This window comes from Delphinus delphis, chromosome 8 (genome assembly GCF_949987515.2).
Source record: "Delphinus delphis chromosome 8, mDelDel1.2, whole genome shotgun sequence".
NCBI classification, from domain to species: domain Eukaryota; kingdom Metazoa; phylum Chordata; class Mammalia; order Artiodactyla; family Delphinidae; genus Delphinus; species Delphinus delphis.
The window spans coordinates 55,881,528-55,905,330 of NC_082690.1; the positions used below are offsets into that span (position 1 = coordinate 55,881,528).

The window sequence follows — 23,803 nt, forward strand, 5'->3', positions numbered from 1 at the left end:
AGATGTTTCTGGCAGGACGCAAGGGCCACTCTTGATCCACTGGCCCTAGGTAAGGCCCAGAAGCTGGTTCCCCCCTCTGGATCTCCAGCTCATCCACACTGAGGTCACCACCTCCCAGGGCAGCATCCCCTCAGCCTGCCCCAGGCTCAGCCAGTCCTTTAAGCACCCCCAACCAACCCCCAGACCCAGAACAAGGAGACAGTTCTATAGGCCACTCCCCCAAAGGGCCCTGTCCTGGCCCCACACCCTGCCCCTCCCCCAGCAAAGACACTACAGGGCCAGAAGATGGAACACATGCTTTATGCCTGAGGTGATCAGGGGAGCCTCGAGCAGGGGCTCAGCACTCACTCACTCACACTGTAATATATAAAAGTGGTCTGTCTCCCTCACCCCAGCTGAGGCTCCTGGACTTAGGGGAATGAAGCCAGTCCCTTAGGCTTCAGAACAATCTTGGTTGGTTGTTCTCAGCATGAAGAACTAGGTAGTCCTCTTGGTTACCTTTCCTGGTGGTGCGCAGAAAGTCAAGAGGTCACATAGTAGGGCTAGTCTGAGCTAAGAAGGCATCCAAGGAGCACAGGGTTTTACAACTGGGAAGGCCACAGCAAGCCAGGACTAGAACCAACCGGGGGCTTCAGGGGTGGAGGGGAGTTCTGCATCCCGGCGAGGCCGCTGCACCGGAAGAAGGCTCAGAGGCCACGATGGTACGGTCAGTGGTGGCCAGCCGGCCCAGCCTCCCTGCCTCGAGGGCAAAGGTCTTCCCCTGGCTGCAGAGGTAGCTGATGGTCCTGAGCCGGCTGCTGCCTAGAGGCAGGTACAGAGCCAGCGCCACCTCCCCACTGTTCACTTGCCGCTTCTGGAGCTCCGCTGTTTGCTCATGGCCGTGAGCATCTGGCTAATATAGGAAGTCAGGAGGTCATCCATCTTGTAGCCCTGGAAACAGCAGCAAGAAGATAAACAGATGTAGGACACGGCCGCCCACTCAGACCCAGGACACAGCTCCCAGCAAACTGCAGTGGACAGAAGCCCGGACAAAGGCAGATCCTGCCCCCTGCTCTGGACTTACTTAAGTCTCCCCAGCCACACAGCTGAAGGGTTGGATTCATCCAGCCAGACATCTAGGGCTCTAAGCTGTTGCGACCTCACATTAAGGTGCTAATTTGTGGGTCCCTCAATTGAAGCTGCAGTTGAGGCAGGGGAGCCCGCCAGGCCTGGAAGGAAGAGCTCTCACCAGTGACGTCTCACAGAGAAGTTTGCTCCCGCGCACCAGGTTCCCGATGGTGATGTGGAAGTAGGTGTTGCCGCTGCTCCAGTTGGAGATCTTGGTGAAGGGGTGAGTGGTCAGGATGTCCTAGGGGAGCAGAGAGTGTCTGAAGCTGCATGGCCTGGACCGTCCGGCCTCACTCTCCTCAGCTCCAGCCCAGACACCACCCATGCGAAGGACCCCAGACTCTCAGACGAGAAAAGGGGCAAAGGGAAGAGTCCAGCTGTGCTGTGGAGCTGCTGTGGGAAGCAGATGCCTTCCCCCTCCAGGCCTTGGGTGGGGCCGGCTGGTGGGACAAGAGGCCGTCAGGTGTATGTATGGGGCCCGGAACTGGAAATCTGAGAGCCTGAAGGAACTGAAACTGTGGTCACAGATGAGATGGTCCAGCGGAGTTGGAGGGGGGAGACAAGAAGACACAGGCTGGGGGAACACAGTGTGTGGGCTGTGTAGAGAAGTGCCTGAGAGGGAGACCAAGGGGGACATGAGGAAAACCAGGAACGTGGGCACATGGAGCCACGGGGAAGATGGTGGTTGTTGCCCCCTTCGCCAACAGCCCCCGTTGTACCCTCCTGTGTCAGTGGTAGGACTTGTCTCCTGGCCCCCTCGGTAGGAACTGCTCAGGCCCACAGACCTGAGCAGCAGTTACCCCAGTAGAGCCTCCCACCCTGACCAGTGTGGACAGAGAGCATTCTGGGAGGAAGTATCCAGTGACGCTGAAAGGCCAAGCACTAGAGTGATGGGATTTCGTAGCGAGGGCTTTGTTAGTAACTCAGCAGTTTTGATGGAGAGATGAGAGGTAAGGAAGTAGACGCAGCAAACATGGTGCTTCTCAAGATGTGTGGCCAGGTGGGTAGATGAAGCGAGGATGGTGGTGGCTGATAGGGTCTCTCGGGGTTTGAGTCTGGGGGCCTTTGGTAGAAGTGCAAACAGAGAAGCCCACCCGCCTCCTCTTCCCTGTCGCTGCTCACCTTGGTTCTGGGATCAATGAGGCTGACCCCATACTTGTTGATGGCGATTAGGAGAATCTCAGGGAAGTTTGGCTCCGTAGTTTGCTAGTTTAAAAAAAAAAAAAAAAAGCCAGAGACATCAGGTGGGGAGCCGCCCCCAGGAGCCGCCCCCAGCTGGGCTTGAGTCTACCTCTCCTGCTGCCTGCGTGATGCCAGGGGTGCACTGGTGCTCCACGACCTCGTGGTTTCTAGCAATACCTCTGCTGGGCCCCCAGAGCTACCCCAAATCCCTTCACGGGCCCCCAACCAGCCCGGCAGCAGTTTCAGCCCTTCTGTCCTGCTTCTCTAGGAGTCCCTGCTATTGCTCCCTCTCAGCCCTAAAGCCCCTCGTCTTTAAAAAGCCTCCTTGAACCCTACACCTGCCTCCAGGCTCTCTTCGTTGCACAGCCAGGCTTCTCAAAGGGGCCCTCTCCTCAGTGTGTAGCAAGGCCATTCCCCCCTCTCCATCCTGACCTATCCCCTCGCCCCAGCCACTTCACCATTCTCCTGCCTCTGGTCCTTCCCCTCAGATCCACCCCCACCCTGAAGTCAGAGTGGGCTCTGGCCCCATCAGCCTGAGCTCTCACACCTCTGGGTCTTTGCTCGTGCCAGGCCGTCTGCCAGGAACCCTCCCCTCAGGGTCTCCCTAGAAAGCTCAACGTTGCCTCCTCCAGGAAGCCACCTCAGCCTCTGCCGTCTGGTTGGGCCTCCCAGGCTCTGCCACCCCACTGTCACGGTGCAGATCGTCCTGCATTACTCTGGCCTTTGTACACATCTGCCTCCCCTGCCAGGCTGAGATAATGGCCCCTCAGTGTCCCAGGACTAAGCCCAGGGCCCAGTACTTAGCTGAGACACCTAGCTGGGCCATTTCCTCCTTTCCTTGCCAGGCAGGTGGCAGAGGCCACTGCAGTTTCCCAGAGCCATGGGGAGGAGTCTCTGTGCCATCTGGTTCCCCCTCGTCCTGAGAAGCACGCACCCACGGCATACCTTCACCTCGAAGAAGGCTGAGCCAAAGGTGGGCCACTTGAAGATGAGCTTCAGGAAGGCCAGCTTGGCGTCCTCCTTGGACTTCCCTGCGTGCTTGTTGAAATAGGCGACGATGGACTGCAGGGGGAGCGGGGGGTCAGAGTCCTCTCCCCTGCCGCTCCTGCCCCATCTGCACTGTCAGCAGCTGCCATGGGCCCTGGAGGCTATGAAGCCTCCCCACTTATACCAGTTAATGGACTCCTGACAGCCCTTCCCTCCCCAAAGCAAGCAGGCCAAACAGTATCAATTAAAATCCGGTCACCATGGTAACCAGGACAGGGCAAATTACTGCCAAGTGGCCGGCTGAATTTACAGGGGCCACAAGAGATACTTCCCTGGGCTGCTGTCCAGCACCTGCCCCCTTGACCCTGGGGTACCCAGAGAACCATTCAGGGGGCCCCTATTCCCACCGTCTCCCCCACGGTCACCCGCTTCCAGTCGTCAGGCGAGATCTGCCGGATGAGGTCCTGGGGCACCAGCTCCCGTAGAAGCTTGGGGATACTGGGGAAGTAGGACTTGTCCTCCTCAAACTTGGCCCTGTAGATGAGTGCCCCCAGCTGCAGCACTTCCTCCCGCGTGCACTTGTGGTAGCCTCGGAGATACTTGGGCAACTCCTGCCAGAGACAGAGCAGGTCACAGGCAGTGGAGGCACCTGGAGGAAGTGGGCTCCTTCCCTTAAGCACCCCCCACCCCCCCCATGAGGCCGGGTCTACTACTTTACCCCACATTTGGGCCCACCTGCTTCCCCAACCTCAGCTGACACTGCTCCCCAAGGGGGGAAGGCATAGTACGGGGAAACAGCATTATGCCACAGATTCAGCGCTTTGCAGATTTAAAAAGGCAGATGGAGGAGATCAGAGAGAAGGTTATGGGCTTCTTCCCGATGAGAGAAGATGGTGGACCGACCCAAGTTGGTGGAGGCGGTGATGGAGAGACGTGAATGCGTTTCAGAGATAAGAGATATTCGGGAGGTAAAGTCTTCAGGTGAGTGATTTGGGACATGGGAGAGGTCCACGCTGACTCAGGTTTCTGCTTTGGGGGAGCTGGTAGTTAACGGTGCCACTTGCTAAACGGGCAACATGGGGCAAAGGGGAAAGGGGAGAGGAAGATCCTGGGTTTGAAGGAAGGCGGCCCTTCTGGCTCTCAGGCCATGGGTCTCTCTACCAGGGCAGCTGCCTTCCCCACCACTGGCGCCCCTCCCAGCATCCTGGTCTGTCTGTCCCACAGAACGGTAAACGGCCACCTCGGAAGAGACCACTGAGTCTGCAGTCATGAAGACCTGGAATCCAACCCCAGTTCCATCAGCCCTGTGATCCTAATTACATCACTTGATCTGAGTGTTCCTCTGTGAAATGGGAACAACATAACTCCTTCTTGGGGGTTGTTGGGAAGACAGAACGAGTACAAGCTGCCAGACACATGATAGAGGCTCAGCCTGGGAGCCACCTGCTGGCTTCCCGCAGGCCCATGCCCTGCTGGAAAACGTCTACAGACGCAGGTGTACCAGCAGAATCCCAAATCCAGAGCATAGCCCCTCACCAAGGGAAGGGCCTGAGAGCTCAGCCCGAGGGCTGGAGGGTTGGGAAGGAGAAGGATGTGAGGTTGGGCCACCTCCGGAGACGCCAGCAGGAATGGCTTCCAGTCCATGCTGCTGCCCCTCCCCTGGCAAGGACAGCAGGCAACCACAGCAGAGAAGCTCTGGGCAGCTCACCTGGTAATAGTGGAAGATGGAATCGGCCATGGGGTCCTTCCCTGGCACCGTGGTGGTCCACAGCTTCTTCATGAAGAACACTTGGTAGGTGAGCGAGGGCACGATTCCTGTGGCAGAGGGCAGTCGGTCACCCAGAAGATCCCAGCACCAGCCCTGGAGGAAGGCCGGACTCGGGCCCCACCCAGGTGGGCCTCAGGTGTGGCCCCGAGCCAGGACCTGCTGGCCCCAGGCCTCGGATGATCCCAGGACTCAGCCTCACGTTACCATCCTTGACGGGCCGTGCTTTCTTTATCCAGTCGGTCAGGTGTCGTACAAAGTCGAAGAAGAAGTCATTCTCAGGAACGCTGATGACCTAGGGACATGGCCATTCTAGTGCAATCATTTTAATTGGAGCAATACTGAGTTTTCTGACGTTACCACCCAAGGCCTCCCCGGCAGCCCCTTCTCCAGAAGAACTCCTGCTCGCAGCCAAGGGGGCCAAGTATCAACCCCATCTTGCCCCGACTGTGCCTGTTGAGCGTCTCTGTCCAGTGACAGTGACTCCCTTCAGTCATTCAGCAAAGAGTCACTGATTGCTGCTCTAGGACCCTGGAAAAAAGGCCGAGAAAGGGGCCCAGTCCCTGCTTTGGACATTCTCTGGTATCCGTGTCCTGCTCCTCCCACAGGCTCTAAGCCCCGCTGGGTCCAGGACCTCACTGAGATCACCTCTGGTCACAGTGTCTGGCACAGGGACAGACATGAAGTGAGGAGACAGACATGGATGCACAGGGAACTGTGGGTGAGTGACAGGAGAGAGCACCTGACCTGCCTGCAAGGGTCAGGGAAGCCCCCCCATGGGAAGGGGCTTTCAAGCTGGGCCTTTGACTCCCATGGACATAAATGGGGCGGGGGGCAATGTGGGGTGAAGGCAGGGGCCTGCGCTTCAGAGTCAGCCCTACCTGGATCTGAGTCCCTGCTGTGTGACCTGAGATAAGTCACTTAACACTTCTGAGTCCAGGTTTTGTGGTCTATTAGGTGAGGATGGTCATCCTCCCTTCAAGGGCTTTTTCAGAGGTGAACTGACCTCAGCCTGGCAGCTGAGGGACCAGTCAAATCAACTCTGGAAAGTACATGTGTATTGGGGCAGGGCGAGGAGCCTAGTGTGTCCAGAGCACAGAGTGCTCCCAGGAGGTCTGTGGCCAGGCTGTGCAATGCCTCAGAGGAGAGAGATGTAGGCATAGCTGCTGCACGTAAGGGGGCCATTGCAGGGATGTAGGAAAGAGACGGGCACAATCAGATGCCGTGTGCAAGAGGGCCTCTTCCTCTCCCCGTCCCTCCTTCTGTCTCTGTCCCCACCCCCGCTGCCCCATGAGCTCCCAGGGCGCCAGCAAATTTCCCATGAGACAGACCAAGAGCAGGCAGATAAGCAATCAGTGCCCCCCCAACCCACCTTATCTGCAATTTTGACAAAGAGGCTGAATCCCTCGGAGGACTTGAGGAGCAGCCGGGCAGCGATGTTCTGGCAGAAGTCCTTGGCCTTGGTGCTGGACTCCACCTCGAAGGCCTGGGGGAAGGGGTGGCGGGGGAGCACTCGCTTGCCTCTGGCAGGGCCTCTCCCAGGGCCTCTCGCATCCCTGTGGCTGTGCCCCCAGCTGGACGGAGCCCCCTCCCATGCAAGACACCCTCCTCCTGAGGGGGCTTCCCCAGAGCTGGGCACCATGCTTAAGACAAGGAAGAAGTATAAAACCTACTCTGTATAAAATAAACAAACTACAAGGATATACTGTACAACACAGGGAATATAGCCAATATTTTATAATAATTATAACTGGAACACCACCGTTAAAATTTGTCAATCACTGTTGTACAACTGACACTCATATAATATTGTACATCAACTAAACTTCAATTAAAGATAAATTCTTTTCAAAAGAAGGAGAAGCAACTCCTGTCTGGGTCTTCCCAGATCGTGCCCTTCCCAACCCTTCAAGCGGGACTAAGCCTTGGCCCAGCTGTACAAGCATGAGTGATGGCAGAGGCCAAGGGAGCACAGGAGGGACAGGGTGATTGGAAGGAGAGAAACTGGAGGAAGGAGAAAGCAAACTCCAGAAAGGGTGAGGAGTCAAGAGCCGGGAAGCAGCCCAGACTGGGCTTGAGAGGGATGGGAAGGTCTGGGGAAGCCCGGATGAGGGAGGAGTGCAATTTGAGGGGCGGGGGGTGCTCCATGTAACCCTCCATAGGGGACAGGAAAAGATTTTAGGAAGTTTTTCTGTCCTTGTGACTAGAATCCCCTAGTGGTATTTCTGAGTCTCTAGTCTAGACAAGTTTTTAAACTGCTTTTCAAACCGAAAATTTCACTGTTGGTCTTGTTTATCTGAATGAGATGCTGTGGTGGGATGGAGCAGGGGGTGTAGATCAGGAGCCGGCATGACAAGAAGACAAATAGGACTTTTGCCCAGGGGACCGCGGTGGAGGGGACTCACACTCAGGTCAGGTGAGAAGGAAGGAAGTGTTAGTCTGCAGGAGAGTGGGCTCGGGGCAATGGGGGAGGTCTTGGGCTGCGGAGCAGGCCTGTGCCCAGGAACAGAGCTGGCATAGGAGATGACATCAACACAGAGCTCAGCTCAGAGGGAGAAAGCACGTTTCTCCAAGCAGAGGCTCCTCAGAGAGAGGGAGGGGTGAGCTTCTCAAGGAAGCTGATCAAGGAAGTGAGAGGCTGAACCAGGAACCCAAGGGCTCCTGACCCGAGGAGTCTGTGGCCTCTTGACTGAGCCCCGACTCCACTGAGGGGCAGGAGGATGGGGGCAAAGGTGGGGGTGGTGGGGAAGAGACATCAGGGCTGCCCCGTGTCCCCGAGGGAGCCTGGTCCTTCAGGGGCACCCACAGACCAAGAAGCCAGAGTCCCTCACCTCGTCTGTGTCATCGGGAAAGTAGACCTTGTGGAAAATCTGGGTGGTTTTGTGCTGGATGGCCTCCACCTCCACCAGGTGCGGGGGGTACTTCCGGGACCCGTTTCTGAAAACCAGCCGGGGAGGGGGAAGGGGGGCAAGTCAGGAGGCAGCAGATTCCTGGGGCCATGGGGAGCAGAGAGCAGTTTGGAGACGGGCAAACCCAGTCCTAATCCCCAGCCACCACTTCCTAGCAGGTGACACACTCTCAAGCCTCTAGTTCCTCATCTGTAAAATGAGGTGATCATGGTGCCCACCAGATAGGGATGTGGAGGGGACCGAACGAAGCAAAGGGTACAGGTGGGCTTTGCAGAGTGTGGAGTGCGGCCCAGGTGTCTGCCTCCCCAGCAGACTTGAAGGTATGAGAAAATAACTTTCTGAGCAACCAGACTCTCAAACTGTCCAGAATGGGTACTGGGCACTGCCACCTTTGTCAACCTGGCAGCTGTGGGACCCCGAAGATGGGTCCCAACCCCAAAGATGGGTCAGGACCTCAGCATCCCCAAGGGACTCGTCTCGCAAGCCAGGGTGGCCGGAAGCCCATCCCAGTGCCTGCCGCCACGCACTATGCCCACTGCCCCCTCTGCCCCTTGCAGCCTCTGCTGTACCTCAGGGCTTTCTGGAGCCGCTGCAGGCAGTCGATGGCGAGTGGGCAGTGCTTGCGGGACTGCAGGAAGCGCTGCACATGCGGCAGGAGGATGTTGCTGGGCGGGAAGAGCCCTGTGCACAGCCAGAGCAGCTCCCAGCCCCGCTCCTCACTATACCTGCAGGAAGAGGTGTGGTGTCCAGCAGGGCGACCGCGGGCCAGTACGCCTCAGCTCCTCACACGGCAGCACATGCCTGCCCTCACCCCCACCCCTGTCTGAGGACCAACACGGACCCACACCCCCCGACAGCCTGATCCCATTAGTGCTACTCAAAGTCTGGTCTGCCAACCCCACCCCAGGCCGCACGCTTACTAGTCAAGTGGAGGTAAGGTGCTTGTGTCAGCTGTGTCACCAAGCACTCTGGCTAAGATTTTCTTTTTCTTAGACTTTCCTATGACGGAAGCAGTGTGTGATTTACATTATGGCAGCAGCTCTTTAACTCGTCTATTATTTGAGTAGCACTACGTTAGACCAGCCCCAGGACTCCCTCAGGCACTACTCTGAGCTCCTTCGGTCTGGCAGGAGGGAAGCCTGGAGGGCTTCTAGGAGGAGGTGGCATTTGATCTAGGCTTTGAAGACTGAGGCAAATTCTGATATGCAAAGGAGAAGAAAGGTTTTCCTGGCTGTGGGCACAGAATGTGCGAAAAGATCTGACGCACGGTCCAATGGTAGACTTGTGTAAGAGATGTAGAGAGTGACAAAGCTGGGGAGGGAGTTGGAAGTCTGGGAATAAAGGGAGAGGGTGGGGCTTCTCTCAGGCTCTGGGATGAGCATGTGCCTGACTTCCCCCTCCTGCCATGGTCTGGGCCATCAGGGAGGCGGTGACACCCTCTGGGGTCCAACACCCCCAGCCCATGAGAGTTTTTTTTTTTTTTTTTTTTTTTTGCGGTACGCGGGCCTCTGTTGTGGCCTCTCCCGTTGCGGAGCACAGGCTCCGGACGCGCAGGCTCAGCGGCCATGGCTCACGGGCCCCGCCGCTCCGCGGCATGTGGGATCCTCCCAGACCAGGGCACGAACCCGCGTCCCCTGCATCGGCAGGCGGACTCTCAACCACTGCGCCACCAGGGAAGCCCCCATGAGAGTTTTTAGCCAGAGCTTCTGACAGCCAGCTCAGCCTGAGCCAGGGGTGGGACAAGTGCTCATGAGATGCACCTGTAGGCGACAGTGGCATCTGGGCTAGGGAGGGGTATCCAGAGGAGGCAGAGAGCAGCGGGAAATGAGGAGGAGCTGGGGCTGTTCAGCTTGCGGGGAGGACAGACTCGGGGCGCAGCCACCACCTCTCGGTTCTTGACCCTCTTCCTTGGGCCTTGAGGGAGAGCTAGGACATGAGGGGGCCTGAGGACGGCTTCCTGCTCTGAGTGAAGAAGGACTGTTCCAGGCAGAGCCAGCTGCTGCCTCGGCAGGGAGTGAGCTCCCAGTGGGAGGAGGACCTTTACGATTACCTTCAGCCGTTGGCACTGGGGGGGCCTGCCCCTCACCCTCCCACCATCCCGGCTTACCTGATGTGGTTGTCGGTCAGCTGCTTCAGAATCTGCACGTACACCTCGTCCTTGAGGGGCTCAGCCTTCAGGGCACCCTCGAAGATCTGGTCTGTGAGCTCATTGACGGCGCGCATCCTCTTGGACGGGTAGTCGCCCATGTACTTGAGCACGGGTGGGGAGCTGTCAAGGAAGGCTGTGGCCAATCGGGGAACAATGGCCCGGGAGGCAGGCGGCCACACTCTCCAACGGGGTCTGCCACCCCTGATCGTGTGGCCCTGGGCCTCAGGCTACTCACCCAGGAAATGGGCATAATCTGCCCACACTGCTCTCCATGCCCACTGCCCACCCTCTCTCCTCAACTCCTCTGGCCACCTCCTCACTGGCCATCGTGCTCCAGGCCCCAGCCCCACTACCAGAGTCCTCACAGCAACCAGAATAAACTTTCCAAATCACAGATCTAACCATGCCACCCCCTGCCCCAGTGGCTCCCCATGGCTGCACCGCAGGACACAGTCCAAGCTTCTTAACAGGCCTTGGGAAACTTTCAGCCATCAGCCCACATCTTGGGATTCCCTTCTTGAACTCTAGCCTCTAGCTGTGCTGAGTTAATTTCTGCCCTTGAAACAGCCCTGCTCTGTTTTGCCTCAGGGCCTTTATACATGCTGCTCCCTCTGTCAAAAACATTCCCACCTATCTCCCCTTTGGCCAAGGCCTACCCAGTCTCCAGCCTAGATATCACTTCCTCCAGGAAGTCCTCCCTGCCCTCCTCCAAGGCCAAGTCAGGTCAATGTGCTGTCGGGTCCCATCACAGCACTGACACCGATCAGCACATCTCCACTCTCAACTATGAGCACCATGAGGCTAGGGACTGGGTCTGCTCACCGCCGTGTCTCCACGCCTGGCCCAGCACATGGCACGATATACATCTGTCAACCAAGTGACAGGGTGTGAGGAGACAACGGGTGAGGCAGCCCCCTGCACGCTGTAAGGTGCCGGGCACACAGAGGGAGCCGCTCCGTCAGCATCCCCCCACGTCTGCCCAGGCCCCAGCTGGGCCCCTCAGAAGGAAGTAAGTGTCTAGACGAAAACCCTAGAGGCCAGGCCCAGCCCAGCCCTCCCCTGCCCTAGGCGCCCCCTCCCCGTGGCCCCTGCCTGACCCTCCGTGCCCCCCCCCCCCCAGCCCTGAGGGTGCGGATATCGATGAAGGCCATGCAGGCCTCCTGCGAGAGCTCCTCGCTGCCCAGGATCTTCTTCAGCAGCGCCTGCTTGAGCGGCTCCCGCGTGTGGCTCCACAGCCGGTCCTTGCCGCGGGCCTTGGACACCATCACGCGGCTCAGCGTGTGCTTGGGTGGGGGCCTGCACAGCACGGGACAGTCCGCACTGACGGCCAGGTTGTGAGACTCCAGCCCCATCCCGCCCGCCCCGAGTAGGAAGCGGAGCAGAGGGAACCGGCTTCCCTGCTGCGCCGTGTGACCTGGGATGAGTCACCAGCCCTGCGGGGGCCTTACTTTCTCAGCCGACAGACGGAGATACTAACAAGGCTGGCTGGGCCCCGGCAGCCCTGCCCGCCTCCCCGGCCTGCTCGCGCCTGCTTCTCTCTGCTCGCTCTGCTCCAGCTGTGGCGCTCCTCCACCCGGCTCACCCCGCCCCAGCTTAGCTCAGACACCACTTCCTCCACGAAGCCTCCATCTCCACCCCGACCCAGCATCTCCATCTCAACACTGGGCGCACAGAATAACAGCCGCCTGGTCTCATGCCTGTCTCCCCACCAGGACTGTGAATCAGTGAGGCAGGTACAGCCTTGAGTCAGGAGTGCCCAGGACTCCACCTAGGGTGGGCGCAGTCACAGTATCTTAAATGAAGGAAGGATAAGACGACACAACATGAGAAGCGTCATCTCGATGGACTGAAACTGCCCTCTGGTTCCCTCTGACCTGGGCACTGCTCACAGACGGGGACACCACAAAGCAACCCCAGCACGCAGACCAGAGAGTAGCAGAAGCCTGCAGCTCCCTGTCCTGGGGCCCTCTCTCCCCTTCCCCCGTCACCTGAAGTAGTCGTAGGAAAATTCCTCCAGCGTGTAGGGCTTGGCGCGCACCTCAGGCTCTGCCGTTCGCAGCTGCAAGAGCCGGATAACGTCCTGCCTCTGGTCGGGGGTCATGGTGACCAGGGCCTAGAGACCGAGAGACGGGGAGCTGAGGTCAGGCGCCCCTGGATCTCTACCCCGGGTCCCTGGATCAACATGGTAAAGCCCAGAGCCTTCTTAAGTGGGTCTGGGGGTGGGCCCTGTGCCCCATTCTGACCCTGGGAACACCTTTCCTCCTGGGGGATCTCTGACGTTACCACTGCCTCCATCATGCTGGCCTTAGGACCCCTTCCCTTGGTGCCCTGTGTCTGAACTAAGTTGGGTCTGTCAGAAAGCCTGGACAAGGCAGCGGATGTAGTGTGAGAACTGCCCCGTCAACAGAGCCTGGCTCCAGAGCTGCCTGGAAAGCTGGGCTCCGAGTCCTCAGTGCTGGCTCAAGGGGCTCCGGAGGAAGCAGGGCCTCACTTCCCATCTCTGCCCTCACTGCCTTTCTGGACAGTGCAAGCCCCTACCCCCGTCCCCATCCCCTAGGCCACTCTTCTCTGATCCCCTACCCCTGGGCAGTTCCTCCTCTGATGCAATTTCTAGGTCCCTCTCCACCTGGCATACATTGGATAGTTGCCCCCAACTTTCAGTTTATGGTCCCATAAGACCCCCAGATCATCTTCACAGAAGCTGCAAAGCATGAATCTACTGTAATCCCTCACTCCATTTTATGTGGGAGGAAGACAAGGAGGGGCCAGGGGAGGGGCCAGGAGAGCCTCCCATGCATCTGCCCCACCCCGGGCCACGTACCACAATCTCCCGCGGTGGCATGGTGACAGTGGGCATGACATACACGCAGTCGGTGGGGAAGTCCCCACGCTGCTTGGTCCTCTCATTGATGCCATTGGCCCAGCCTGAGTTCATGACCTGCTCTCCTGTGTCATGGTCCAGGATGATGAGGTCCCCCTTGGCAAAGCTGAGGAAGCCTGACTCCTCGCCCGCTGGAAGGCATGGGTGAGCAGGGCCACATGGGGGCAGAGAGAGAGGCTGGGTTGGAACACCTCTCTTGGGGTTGATGACCCGTAAGCCTCTCCTCCCCACTGGAACTGAGGCCCTGTCCCGTATCTGCTCAGCAGCCGCTCTGCCTCTACCTTGCACAACCCCCAACACAGATAGCCGTCGGAGGGGGCCCCTTCCCAGCTCAGAAGCCTTCCGTGGCTCCCCACTGCCCTAAAAGGAATCCCACACTCCTCGACACGCTACAGGCCTGTTGCTGGCAGATGGCCTTCCTGACGTCTTCTGCCTCCCTTTTTGCCCCTCCCGCCTCACCTCACCCATTCCAGCCGAAACAAACTACCCGCAGTTCCCAGACACACCTGCCCCCTCCAGCCTCTGCTCGGTTCTCCTCTCTGCCCCAAACGTTCTGTTCACACATACGTCCTCCCCGAACCCCAGGCTCCCACAGCCTCTGGGCTTCCCGGGTCACTGCACTATCACAGGGATGGGCACTGTCTGCTCCCACCCCCTCCCCACTGAGGGCAGGGCTGGGTTCATTTCGTCTCTTTCTCACGCTCTGCTCGGGACCTCAAAGGCCCGGGGATGCATGGTCCATAGTTGTTACCACTGTCATCATTTGAAGATGGTGGGTATTGGGGGAACACTGAGGAGGAACCCCTGATCTCATTTGGAGAAGTTGGCAAGTAATAGGTATTTAAGACCAGAGGGAGGAAGGTTCCCCACAGGGCACAGATTGAAGGCACAGGGTTGAGCTATTTGGTCCAGCTGGAAACGAAGGTTTCTGGGGAAGAATGGGTAACAGGCTCTAGTGATCCTGAACGCCAGGCCAAGGCCAGGGCACGTAATCTGCCTAACACCCTGACCCCGGGGACTGGCATCTCGTGCCAGGAGCCACTCACCAGGGCTGGGGTTGTCCTGCAGGGCCACCACATACTTAGACCTCTTTCGGAGCCCCTCCAGGAAGGTGACCACCAGGTCACGGATGTCCTCAGCATTGCTGGAGGTGAAGGTGTACTCATCCCCCTTGATGGTGGCCAGCGTAAAGCTGGGGGCTACCAGTTTCGCTCCCCTGCAGGACCAACACGGAGAACAGGGCCCTGTCGGGGTCACTCCTGCCCAGCCCGAGTGAGATGCAGCACAGCCCAGGTCAGAGCAGCCCAGCGAGAGCGAGACACGGCACTCCCTGAAGGAGACCAAGGCCAGCCCAGTCAGATGTGGCCCAGCCAGAAAGAGGCCGGCCCAGCCAGGGTGAGATGGGGCCCAGGCAGCCACAGCTCAGCCTGAGTCAGCCACGGCCAGGCCAAAGTCACACATGGTCCTGGGAGGCCTGCAGGGGGAGCTCACTTCCCCTTTGTTGTCTAATTCCCACTCACCCTTTAGGGCTCAGCCTAGAAACCACCGCCTCCAGGAAGCCCTCCCTGCCTTCCCATAGCCCTCAGCACACTGGCCCCTACTTTACAATGGCTTATTCGATGCCCATCTCCCCTCTCAAGTGAAGCTGCAGGAGGACAAGGACTATCTTGTCACCACTGCATCCCATGTGCCTGGTCAGAGCTGGACATGACCCAACCCCTGCCCACATCGGACACAGCCCAGAGACACTCCTACAAGCCCCAGATGCGGGGAGGAGGCACTGCTGGGAATGCCAGTCCATTCCAGGACCCACTCCCAACGTTGCTCCCATGTGCACTGCACTTCTCAGTTTACAAAGAGCTCTCCTATCAATTATTGCATGTATTCCTCACCACTGTACTGATGGAAAGACCTCCATTTTAGAGATGAGGGCGTGGAGGTGAGTCCCACACGGAGCCCTGAATCTCAGGCCAGCTTTTTGTACACGCTCGACTGTCCCTGACTGTCCTAACCACCCGTGCCCATCTCAGAACAGCCACGAATGTGCTGTAAATACCCGCCCCCCCACACCCTATAGGGAGGAAGATGCCTGAGGGGTCTGCAGGGTACAGCACATACTGCTCGGTCACATGCGACCAGGACAGGCCACTGCGTGTCTCTGCACCTCGGTGATGTCCTCTGTTAGGTTTCCTTCAAAGGCCCCCATGACCCGCAGAAAAGCCCCGGGTGCTCTCTCCTTCCCTGTGTGTCTGCCTGTGTCTCCATCTGCCCCTCCTCACTTCAGAAAGTGCTGAATCAGGACCCTGGGTTTGAGTCCCATCCCTGCCACTGGTCTTCATGCGGCTTTGGACAAGTCCCCGCCCTGCACTGACGCGGGGGGTGGGGGCTGGACTAACCTACTGCTGGACACGGCCATGATCTCGGGGAAGGACAGCTCCAGAAGCACCTGCTCCTGCTCGTCCACGAAGTAGACGCCCGTCCAGTTGACGGCCACGATGACGTCGTTCTTGGGGAGGCTGGGGCCTGGGGCAGAGACAGAGGCACTGAGAGGGCACCTGCCCGCTGCCGGACCCAGCCCTTCTCGATCCTCATAACCACCAGGGAGGTGGCCAGGGTGGGGTATGTTGATGTCCATTTTACAGATGTGGAAACTGAGGCTCGGAGAACACAACCTCCCTACGAGCCGAAACCCCAGGTGCGGCGGGAAGAGAGTGTTGGATTAAGGAACTGGGTTGGAGCCGCGTTCCTGCCACTGGTCTGTGCAGCTTGGGACAAGTCCCTGCCCTGCGGTATGGTGGGATACGGGGAGGAGTCAGACAAACTGAGCCCCAACGTTCCCTCGAGCCTGATATTTGGTGGTTCTGTGAAGCCACCACCAGCACAGGGCCTGGCATGGAGCAGGTGCCTGGTACCGGTGGCCCGAGGTTGGCTAAGCAAGTGGCCAGGACAGGTCTGTTGGCTGCATCTACTCTCAGCTTCACGGGTTCGGCCCAGCCTGTGCTCTGGGCCACCCTCTTCTGTACACAGTAGGTGCTTTAATGATCACAATACTCAGTCAATTGTTCGACCCAGTGTGTTGCTGAGTACCTACTATGTGCCACGGAGCCCTACTGGGCTGCAGGGAGGTAGGACCCACTCAGCACACTCACTTGGAGGCCAGGCAGCCCTGCGGGCAGGAGGCTGGCTGACTGGGGAGTCTGGCTCAGGCCATCCCCCTCTCTCTGTCACGGACCAGAGCCATCGAGGGAGGGATGGGAGGCAGGTGGGCTGAGGGGTACCTGAGAACTTGTAGGCTTCGTAAAACCTGGAGAAGAGCAAGGGCCACTTGAAGCGGGCATAGTTGACCACATCCTCTTTGACCTTCTGGGCATCAGTTCTCCTCTGGGCATAAATCCCCTGGAGGGGCACAGACAGGGACAGGGGACAAGAGACTTGGCACAAGCTCTGCCTGGAAATCAAACGTCCCTGTCTGCACGTCAGAAGTGGGCCCCAGGCCACCGTGTCCTCGTGCACACCATGGCCTCACCCCACCCCCCCAGCCCACAGCCTCCCCGTCACTCCATCTTCCTCCGATTCCATCAACAGCGGTGAGCACTTGCTAGAGGAACATGGGTCCCCCCCTCAGGGAGCTCCCGATTCAGCAGAGTGACAAGAAAGCCCACAATCCCAGCCGGCGCATGTGCAAGGCACAAGGGCAGGGATCAGGGAAGGAGTTTGGGGAACAGGAACATGAGTGGCTAAGGATGGGGCCGGGGGGGGTGCCAGGCCTGACCAAGAAGAGGGAGTGGGAAACCGGTGAGTAGGAGCCAGGTCACAGAGAACCATGGGCGAGGCCACCACTGTGAGGCTGGTCTCTTAGTGGAAACTGACAGGTAAACTTGGGAGTTAGGAAGATTGCAGGGTAGAGAAGGGTTGGAGCCTGGAGTGGGCAAGCAGATGGGGGAATAATGCAGTGCTCCTGGCAAGAAATTAATGCACGCATGTTTTATTATCTAAAAATATTCTGCCGAGCTTTAATAAGAACTTGGTGGTATTGGAGTAGAATTGGAGGGATCAGAATGAACTCATGGTTTTTATCATCTATGAACACAAACATAGATGAAGACGTGTGTGTGCCAGCCCCTGTGCTGTCACATTTCCATGCACGAAGAGGGCCCAGAAGCAATGCCATCCCAAGAGCTGTGAGTATTCAGGGATAAGGGGCTCAGCATCTCCAACCTAATCTCAGATGGCTCAGAAAAAATAATAACATGTATGTGTGCAGAGAAAATAAAAGCAAATGTGGGACAATGTTAACATCTGGTGAGTCTAGGTGAAGTGCATACTGTACACAGCAGGCCTAGCTTTTTAACTTGCAACTTTTTCGTAAGTTTGAAATTATTTCAAAATAAAATGTTTTTACTCCTCTGACCCTAATAATCATGCTAATTCGGACCTGTCCACTCTACAAGAGGCCGGGGCCAGGGCTCTGGAACGCACAGGCCAGGGCACTACAGTCCAGGGGGAGACACACGAGCTCGGTCATGGGCTCTGAGAGGGCAGAGGGCACATCTGTTGTACTCGCAGCTGTGTCTCCAGGGCCTGGTGCAGTGCCCAGCACATGGCAAGCACCCAAAACAAAGGGAATTCATGAGTGATGGCACCCAACCCAGAACATGCCAGGTGCCACATGCACATTGGCCGCGCACACCGAGGACCCAGGGAAGGCAGAGGAGTGGAGGTGGGGACGGAGGCTGGAGCTGCTGGCAGGTGGAATGGACGGGCTTCAGCAGCTAACCAAGTGTGAGGGGTGAGGGAGAGGAGGTGGCCAAGGACAGAGAGTGGGGGAGGGAGTACATGCATCTCTTCTGGAGGGGGCTGAGGACAGGGAGGTCCTCGGGGGTGAGCCAGGCCTAGAAGCACAGGGGGTGCAGGGAGCATTCGGGTACAGGTGGAGACTTGTGGGCAGCTCAAGGGGAGGCAAAGAGCTCAGGGGGAGACACATGGGGCTCCTGGGTTAGGGAAGAGGCCACGTGGCGTAGGGGTTGAGACACACTGATCTTGGAGCCCTTGGCAACTTGTGTGCAAAGAGGATTCTGCTCTTATACAACCAGGGCCTGGAGATGGGGAGGCCCATGGGTCCCCTCCAGCAGCCAGGGTCCCCCACCCCAACCAGGGCACCCCTGCTCTACTTGGGGCGGGTCTCTTAGCTTAGAAGGGAGCTACTCAGGGCTGGTTATGGGCCTGGGGCCTTAAACAAGAGGCAGAGGGGGCCAGTACCTCAAATTCCCCAGGCAGGAAGTTGGGCCAGAGCTCTTTTAGGGGAAAGGAGGTGCACTTCCGAGAAGCTCCTCCAGCATGCACCAACTCTCCTGAGCTGCAGCACTAATAAGCTTTGGTGGGAGGCCAGGAGCTGGGACCCCCAGTGCCCATGGACCCATGGTTTCCCTCATGAGGCCATGGGGCTAGATTTGATCCATCTCTGTGTCCCTGGCGCCCAGTGTAGAGTAGAGGGCAGAAAACACAAGTGAACTGATACCCATGGTGGAGAAAGGCTGCTGGGAGCCAGGAGGTCAAGGGTGCCATCCTGTCCTCCCAGCCCCATGGACAGACAGATGTCAGGTAAGAGCTGTGGCCTCTTTGATTTCTCAGGTCCTTACCCTTCAGCCAGGTCATCAGAAAGCCCCTCCTTCACAACCCCAGCCCTCTGACCTTCTTGTGGGCAGCAATGGCCAGCTGGGCCCACTTCTCCAGCGTCCTCAGGGGCGTGATCTCGCGGTCAGGGATGTAGGTGGGCACGAGGTTCAGGAGGCGCTCCAGGATCATCTCAGAGCCGTAGTCCACAAAGTACTGCTGGGAGGCCAGCTCGGCCAAGTCATCCTCCTAGGTGTGGGGAGATCTCCTTCACACACGCTCTGGGAAGCCATTCCGGGCCACTAAAGCCCCCAGGCCCTGCATCCTGTCACTTTCAGACCCTTGCCATTGGGACCCTGTGCTCTCCCTGACTCACCAGGACCTCCTGTCTGCTTGGTGGAGCCATGAGCACCCCAAGGGCAGGACCACACTCACCTGCTCCTGGGTTTCCTCAGCACCAGCACAGAGCTGGACTCTGCCCAGGGGCACATGAGCTGACCCAGGGGGACCAGCCAGCCCATTGGTAATGGGTCAGCCACTACCTTCTCAGCCTGATGAGAAAGGCCTGCCCTGGAGAATGGGGGACCTGGGTACCGCTGGAGACTATCAGAGGAACGGGGTGCATCACTACCTCCATCACCATCACTACACCCCCTGGGGACAGTCAAGGCATTGAACAACCAGTGAGTCATAATGCAGAGGTTGCAGAGAGCCAGATGGGCACTGAGCATTTGCCCCTTTTCTGTCTGAGGCTGGTGCATGGCAGCCCCAGTGATGCCTGCCTGGGGCTCCCCAGGGCTATGGCAGCAGGGGCAATAGGGAAAGGGTCTTGTGCACCTTGAAGGCAGTAGATGTTTTCCAACTAGTTCAAAGTAGTTTGGAATTTCAGCAACTGATACGGCTGTACTAATACATTCTCCTTGAATATCAGCTCGCCAACACCAAAACCACCACTATTATCATCACCACCATTACCAACACCAACACCACCATCAGCAGCACCATCATCATCATCACTACCTTCACCACCACCTACACCATCACTACCTCCACCATCATCCCTCATTTCCATCATCTCCATCCTTATTCCTCCATCATAATAACCAACAGAACCATAAGTGTCATGAAAACCATCATCACCATCAAAAACAAAGCAACCACATCAATCCTGTCCTCAGGAGATAAAAGGATACACGTTTGTAAACTGTGGTCTAAACGAGTGGATCTCTTACTCCTTTAGAGCAGAGTTTCTAGACTAACTAACAATACAGCAAGATGCACAGACAAGATGGTGGAGTGGAAGGACCTGAGCTCACTTCCTCTCACAAAAACACCAAAATCACAACTAACTGCTGAACAACCATCGACAAAAAAGCACTGGAACCTAACAAAAAAGATATTCTACTTCCAAAGACAGAGAAGAAGCCACAACAAGACAGTAGGAGGGGTGCATTCTCAATACAATCAAACCCCATGCCAGCCAGGTGGGCAACCCACAAACTGGAAAATAATCATATCACAGAAGTTCTCTCAAAGGAGTGAGAGTTCTGAGTCCCATGTCAGGCTCCCCAGTCTGGGCGTCTGGCAAAGGGAAGAGGAGCCCCTGGAGCATTTGGCTTTGAAGGCCAGCTGGGCTTGATCACAGGAACTCCACAGGACTGGGGGAGAGAGAGACTGCAGTCTTGGAGGGCACACACAAGAGTTCACATGCACTGGGACCCAGGGCAAAGTAGTGACTCCACAGGAGCCTGGGCCAGACCTACCTGCAGGTCTTAGAGGGTCTCCTGGGGAGACAGGGGGTGGTTGTGGCTCACTGTGGAAACAAAGACACTTGTGGTGGAGGTACAGGGTACTCATTGGCATGAGCTGTCCTGGAGGCTGCCATTTTGACACTAAGACCTGGCCCACCCTACAGCTCGAAGGCTCTAATGCTGGGACATCTCAGGCTGAACAACCAGAAGGCCAGGAACACAGCCCCAATCATCAGCAGACAGGATGCTTAAAGTCTTCCTGAGCCCACAGCTGCCTGTAAACACACCCCTGGACATGGCCCTGATCACCAGAGGGACAACACCCAGCTCCACCTACCAGTGGGCAGGAACCAGTCCCTCCCACCAGGAAGCCTCTTAGACCAGCCTCATGCATCAGGCGGCAGACGCCAGAAGCAAGAGGAACTAAAATTCTGCAGGTTGTGGGACCATAAACGCAGAAAGTTAGACAAAATGAGACAGCAGAGGAATATGTTCTAGATGAAGGAACAAGATAAAACCCCAGAAGAACAACTAAGTGAAGTGGAGATAGGCAATCTACCTGAAAAAGAATTCAGAGTAATGATGGTAAAGATGATCCAAGATGTCGGAAAAAGAATGGAGGCAAAGATTGAGAAGGTAAAAGAAACGTTTAACAAAGACCTAGAAGAACTAAAGAACAAAAACAGAGGTGAACAATACAAAAACTTAAATGAAAAATACTCTACAAGGAATCAATAACAGAATAAATGAGGCAGAAGAAAGGGTAAGTGAGCTGGAAGACAGAGTGGTGGAAATCACTGCCACAGAACAGAATAAAGAGAAAAGAAATGAGGACAGGGCTTCCCTGGTGGCACAGTGGTTAAGAATCCACCTGCCTGGGCTCCCCTGGTGGCAGAGTGGTTGAAAGTCCGCCTGCCGATGCATGGGACACGGGTTTGTGCCCCAGTCCGGGAAGATCCCACATGCTGCGGAGTGGCTAGGCCCGTGAGCCATGGTTGCTGAGCCTGCGCATCCGGAGCCTGTGCTCCACAACGGGAGAGGCCACAACAGTGAGAGGCCTGCATACCGCAAAAAAAAAAAAAAAATCCACCTGCCAATGCAGTGGACACGGGTTTGAGCCCTGGTCCAGGAAGATGCCACATGCCACGGAGCAACTAAGCCCATGTGCCACAACTACTGAAACCTGTGTGCCTAGAGCCCATGCTCCACCAGAGAAACCACCACAATGAGAAGCCCGAGCGCCACAACGAAGAGTAACCCCTGCTCACCTCAACCAGAGAAAAGCCTGCGCACAGCAACGAAGACCCAACACAGCCAAAAATAAATAAATAAAATTAATTTATTTAAAAAAAGAAAAGAAAAAGAAATGAGAACAGTTTAAGAGACCTCTGGGACAATGTTAAACGCACCAACAATCACATTACAGGGGTCCCAGAAGGAGAAGAGAGAGAGAAAGGACCTGAGAAAATATTTGAAGAGATAATAGCTGAAAACTTCTCTAACATGGGAAAGGAAACAGTCACCCAATCCAAGAAGTGCAGAGAATCCCATACAGGATAAACCCCAGGAGGAACACGCTGACATACATATTAATCAAACTGACAAAAATTGAAGACAAAAAGAAAATATTAAAAGCAGCAAGGGAAAAGCAACAAATAACATACAAGGGAATCCCCATAACGTTATCAGCTGAGTCGTCAGCAGACCAGAAGGGAGTGGCACGATATATTTAAAATGATGAAAGGGAAAAAACTACAACCAAGAATACTCTACGCAGCAAGGCTCTCACTCAGATTTGATGGAGAAATCAAAAGCTTTACAGACAAGCAAAAGCTAAGAGAATTCAGCACCACCAAACCAGCTTTACAACAAATGCTAAAGGAACTTCTCTAGGTAGAGAAGAAAAGCCCACAACTAGAAGTAAGAAAATTACAAATGGGAGAGCTCACTGATAAAGGCAAACATACAGTAAAGGTGGGAAACCATCCACACACAAATATGTTAACAAAATCAGCAATGGTGAGAAGAGGGTACAAATGCAGGATGTTGGAAACACATTTGAAATTAAGAGACCAACAACTTAAGACAATCTTGTATATATATAGACAGCTATATCAAAACCTCATGGTAACCACAAACCAAAACTCTACAATAGAGATACCCACAAAAAAGAATCCAAACACAACACTAGTCATCAAATCAAAAGAGAAAAAAAGAGGAAGGGAAGAAGAGAGAACTACAAAACAATCCCAAAACAATTAACAAAACGTCAATAAGAACATACATATCAGTAATTACCTTAAATGCAAATGAATCAAATTACCTTAAATGCAAATGAACCAAAAGACATACACTAGCTGAATGGATACAAAAACAAGACCCATATATATGCTGTCAACAAGAGACCCCCTTCAGATCTAGGGACACATACAGACTGAAAGTAAAGGGATGGAAAAAGATATTCCATGCAAATGGAAATCGAAAGAAAGGTGGAGTAGCAATATCCATATCAGACAAAATAGACTGTAAAATAAAGACAGACAGTTACAAGAGACAAAGGTAGGCACTACATAATGATCAAGGGAGCAATCCAAGAAGAAGATAAAACAACTGTAAACATATATGCACCTAACACAGGAGCACTTCAATATATAGGGCAAATGCTAACAGCCATAAAAGGAGGAACCAACAGTAACACAATAATAGTGTAGGACTTTAACACCCCACTTATAGCAATGGACAGATCATCCAGACAGAAAATCAATAAGGAAACACAGGCCTTAAATGATACATCAGACCAGGTGGACTTAATTGATATTTATATAGCATTCCAACCAAAAGCAGCAGAATACATATTCATCTCAAGTGCCCATGGAACATTCTCCAGGATAGATCACATGCTGCGCCATAAAGCCTTGATAAATTTAAGAAAACTGAAATCATATCAAGCATCTTTTCTGACCACAATGCTATGAGATTAGAAATCAATTACAAGGAAAAAAACTGTAAAAAACACAAACACGTGGAGGCTAAACAATATGCTACTAAATAACCAATGGATCACTGAAGAAATCAAAGAGGAAATCAAAAAAATCCTAGAGACAAATGAAAATGAAAACATGATGATCCAAAACCTGTGGGATGCAGCAAAAACTTTTCTAAGAGAGAAGTTTAAAGCAACACAATCTTACCTCAGGAAACAAGAAAAATCTCAAATAAACAACCTAAACTACACCTAAAGCAACTAGAGAAAGAAGAACAAACAAAACCCAAAGTTAGTAGAAGGAAAGAAATCATAAAGATCAGAGCAGAAATAAACGAAATGGAGATGAAAAAAATAGCAGAAAAGATCGATGAAACAAAAAGATGGTTCTTTGAGAAGATAAAAAATTGATAAACCATTAGCCAGACTCATCAAGGAAAAGAGGGAGAGGTCTCAATAAAATTAGAAATGAAAAA

At 55.3% G+C, this 23,803-nt stretch overlaps 1 protein-coding gene across 3 annotated transcripts in view; it reads right to left on the bottom strand.

Annotated features, from left to right (window-relative positions):
- Nucleotides 1-303: 303 nt before the first annotated feature.
- Nucleotides 304-23,803, bottom strand: part of MYO7A (myosin VIIA) — an 86,723-nt gene continuing 63,223 nt past the window's right edge. Inside the window, exons 30-47 of one of the 3 annotated variants that reach the window (XM_060018224.1) lie at nucleotides 18,672-18,842; nucleotides 16,259-16,376; nucleotides 15,377-15,503; nucleotides 14,027-14,196; nucleotides 12,921-13,111; nucleotides 12,088-12,212; nucleotides 11,238-11,395; nucleotides 10,058-10,211; nucleotides 8,520-8,675; nucleotides 7,873-7,978; nucleotides 6,414-6,527; nucleotides 5,249-5,336; nucleotides 4,985-5,091; nucleotides 3,702-3,887; nucleotides 3,241-3,351; nucleotides 2,230-2,313; nucleotides 1,229-1,348; nucleotides 304-930 (exon numbers count right to left, since the gene is read on the bottom strand). In XM_060018224.1, the coding sequence (XP_059874207.1) occupies nucleotides 841-930; nucleotides 1,229-1,348; nucleotides 2,230-2,313; nucleotides 3,241-3,351; nucleotides 3,702-3,887; nucleotides 4,985-5,091; nucleotides 5,249-5,336; nucleotides 6,414-6,527; nucleotides 7,873-7,978; nucleotides 8,520-8,675; nucleotides 10,058-10,211; nucleotides 11,238-11,395; nucleotides 12,088-12,212; nucleotides 12,921-13,111; nucleotides 14,027-14,196; nucleotides 15,377-15,503; nucleotides 16,259-16,376; nucleotides 18,672-18,842 (2,376 nt within the window). In that variant the 3' untranslated portion in view covers nucleotides 304-840. Of the gene's footprint in view, nucleotides 931-1,228; nucleotides 1,349-2,229; nucleotides 2,314-3,234; nucleotides 3,352-3,701; nucleotides 3,888-4,984; nucleotides 5,092-5,248; nucleotides 5,337-6,413; nucleotides 6,528-7,872; nucleotides 7,979-8,519; nucleotides 8,676-10,057; nucleotides 10,212-11,237; nucleotides 11,396-12,087; nucleotides 12,213-12,920; nucleotides 13,112-14,026; nucleotides 14,311-15,376; nucleotides 15,504-16,258; nucleotides 16,377-18,671; nucleotides 18,843-23,803 lie in introns of all 3 variants that reach the window. The other 2 variants (XM_060018223.1, XM_060018222.1) reach the window with 2 other exon arrangements.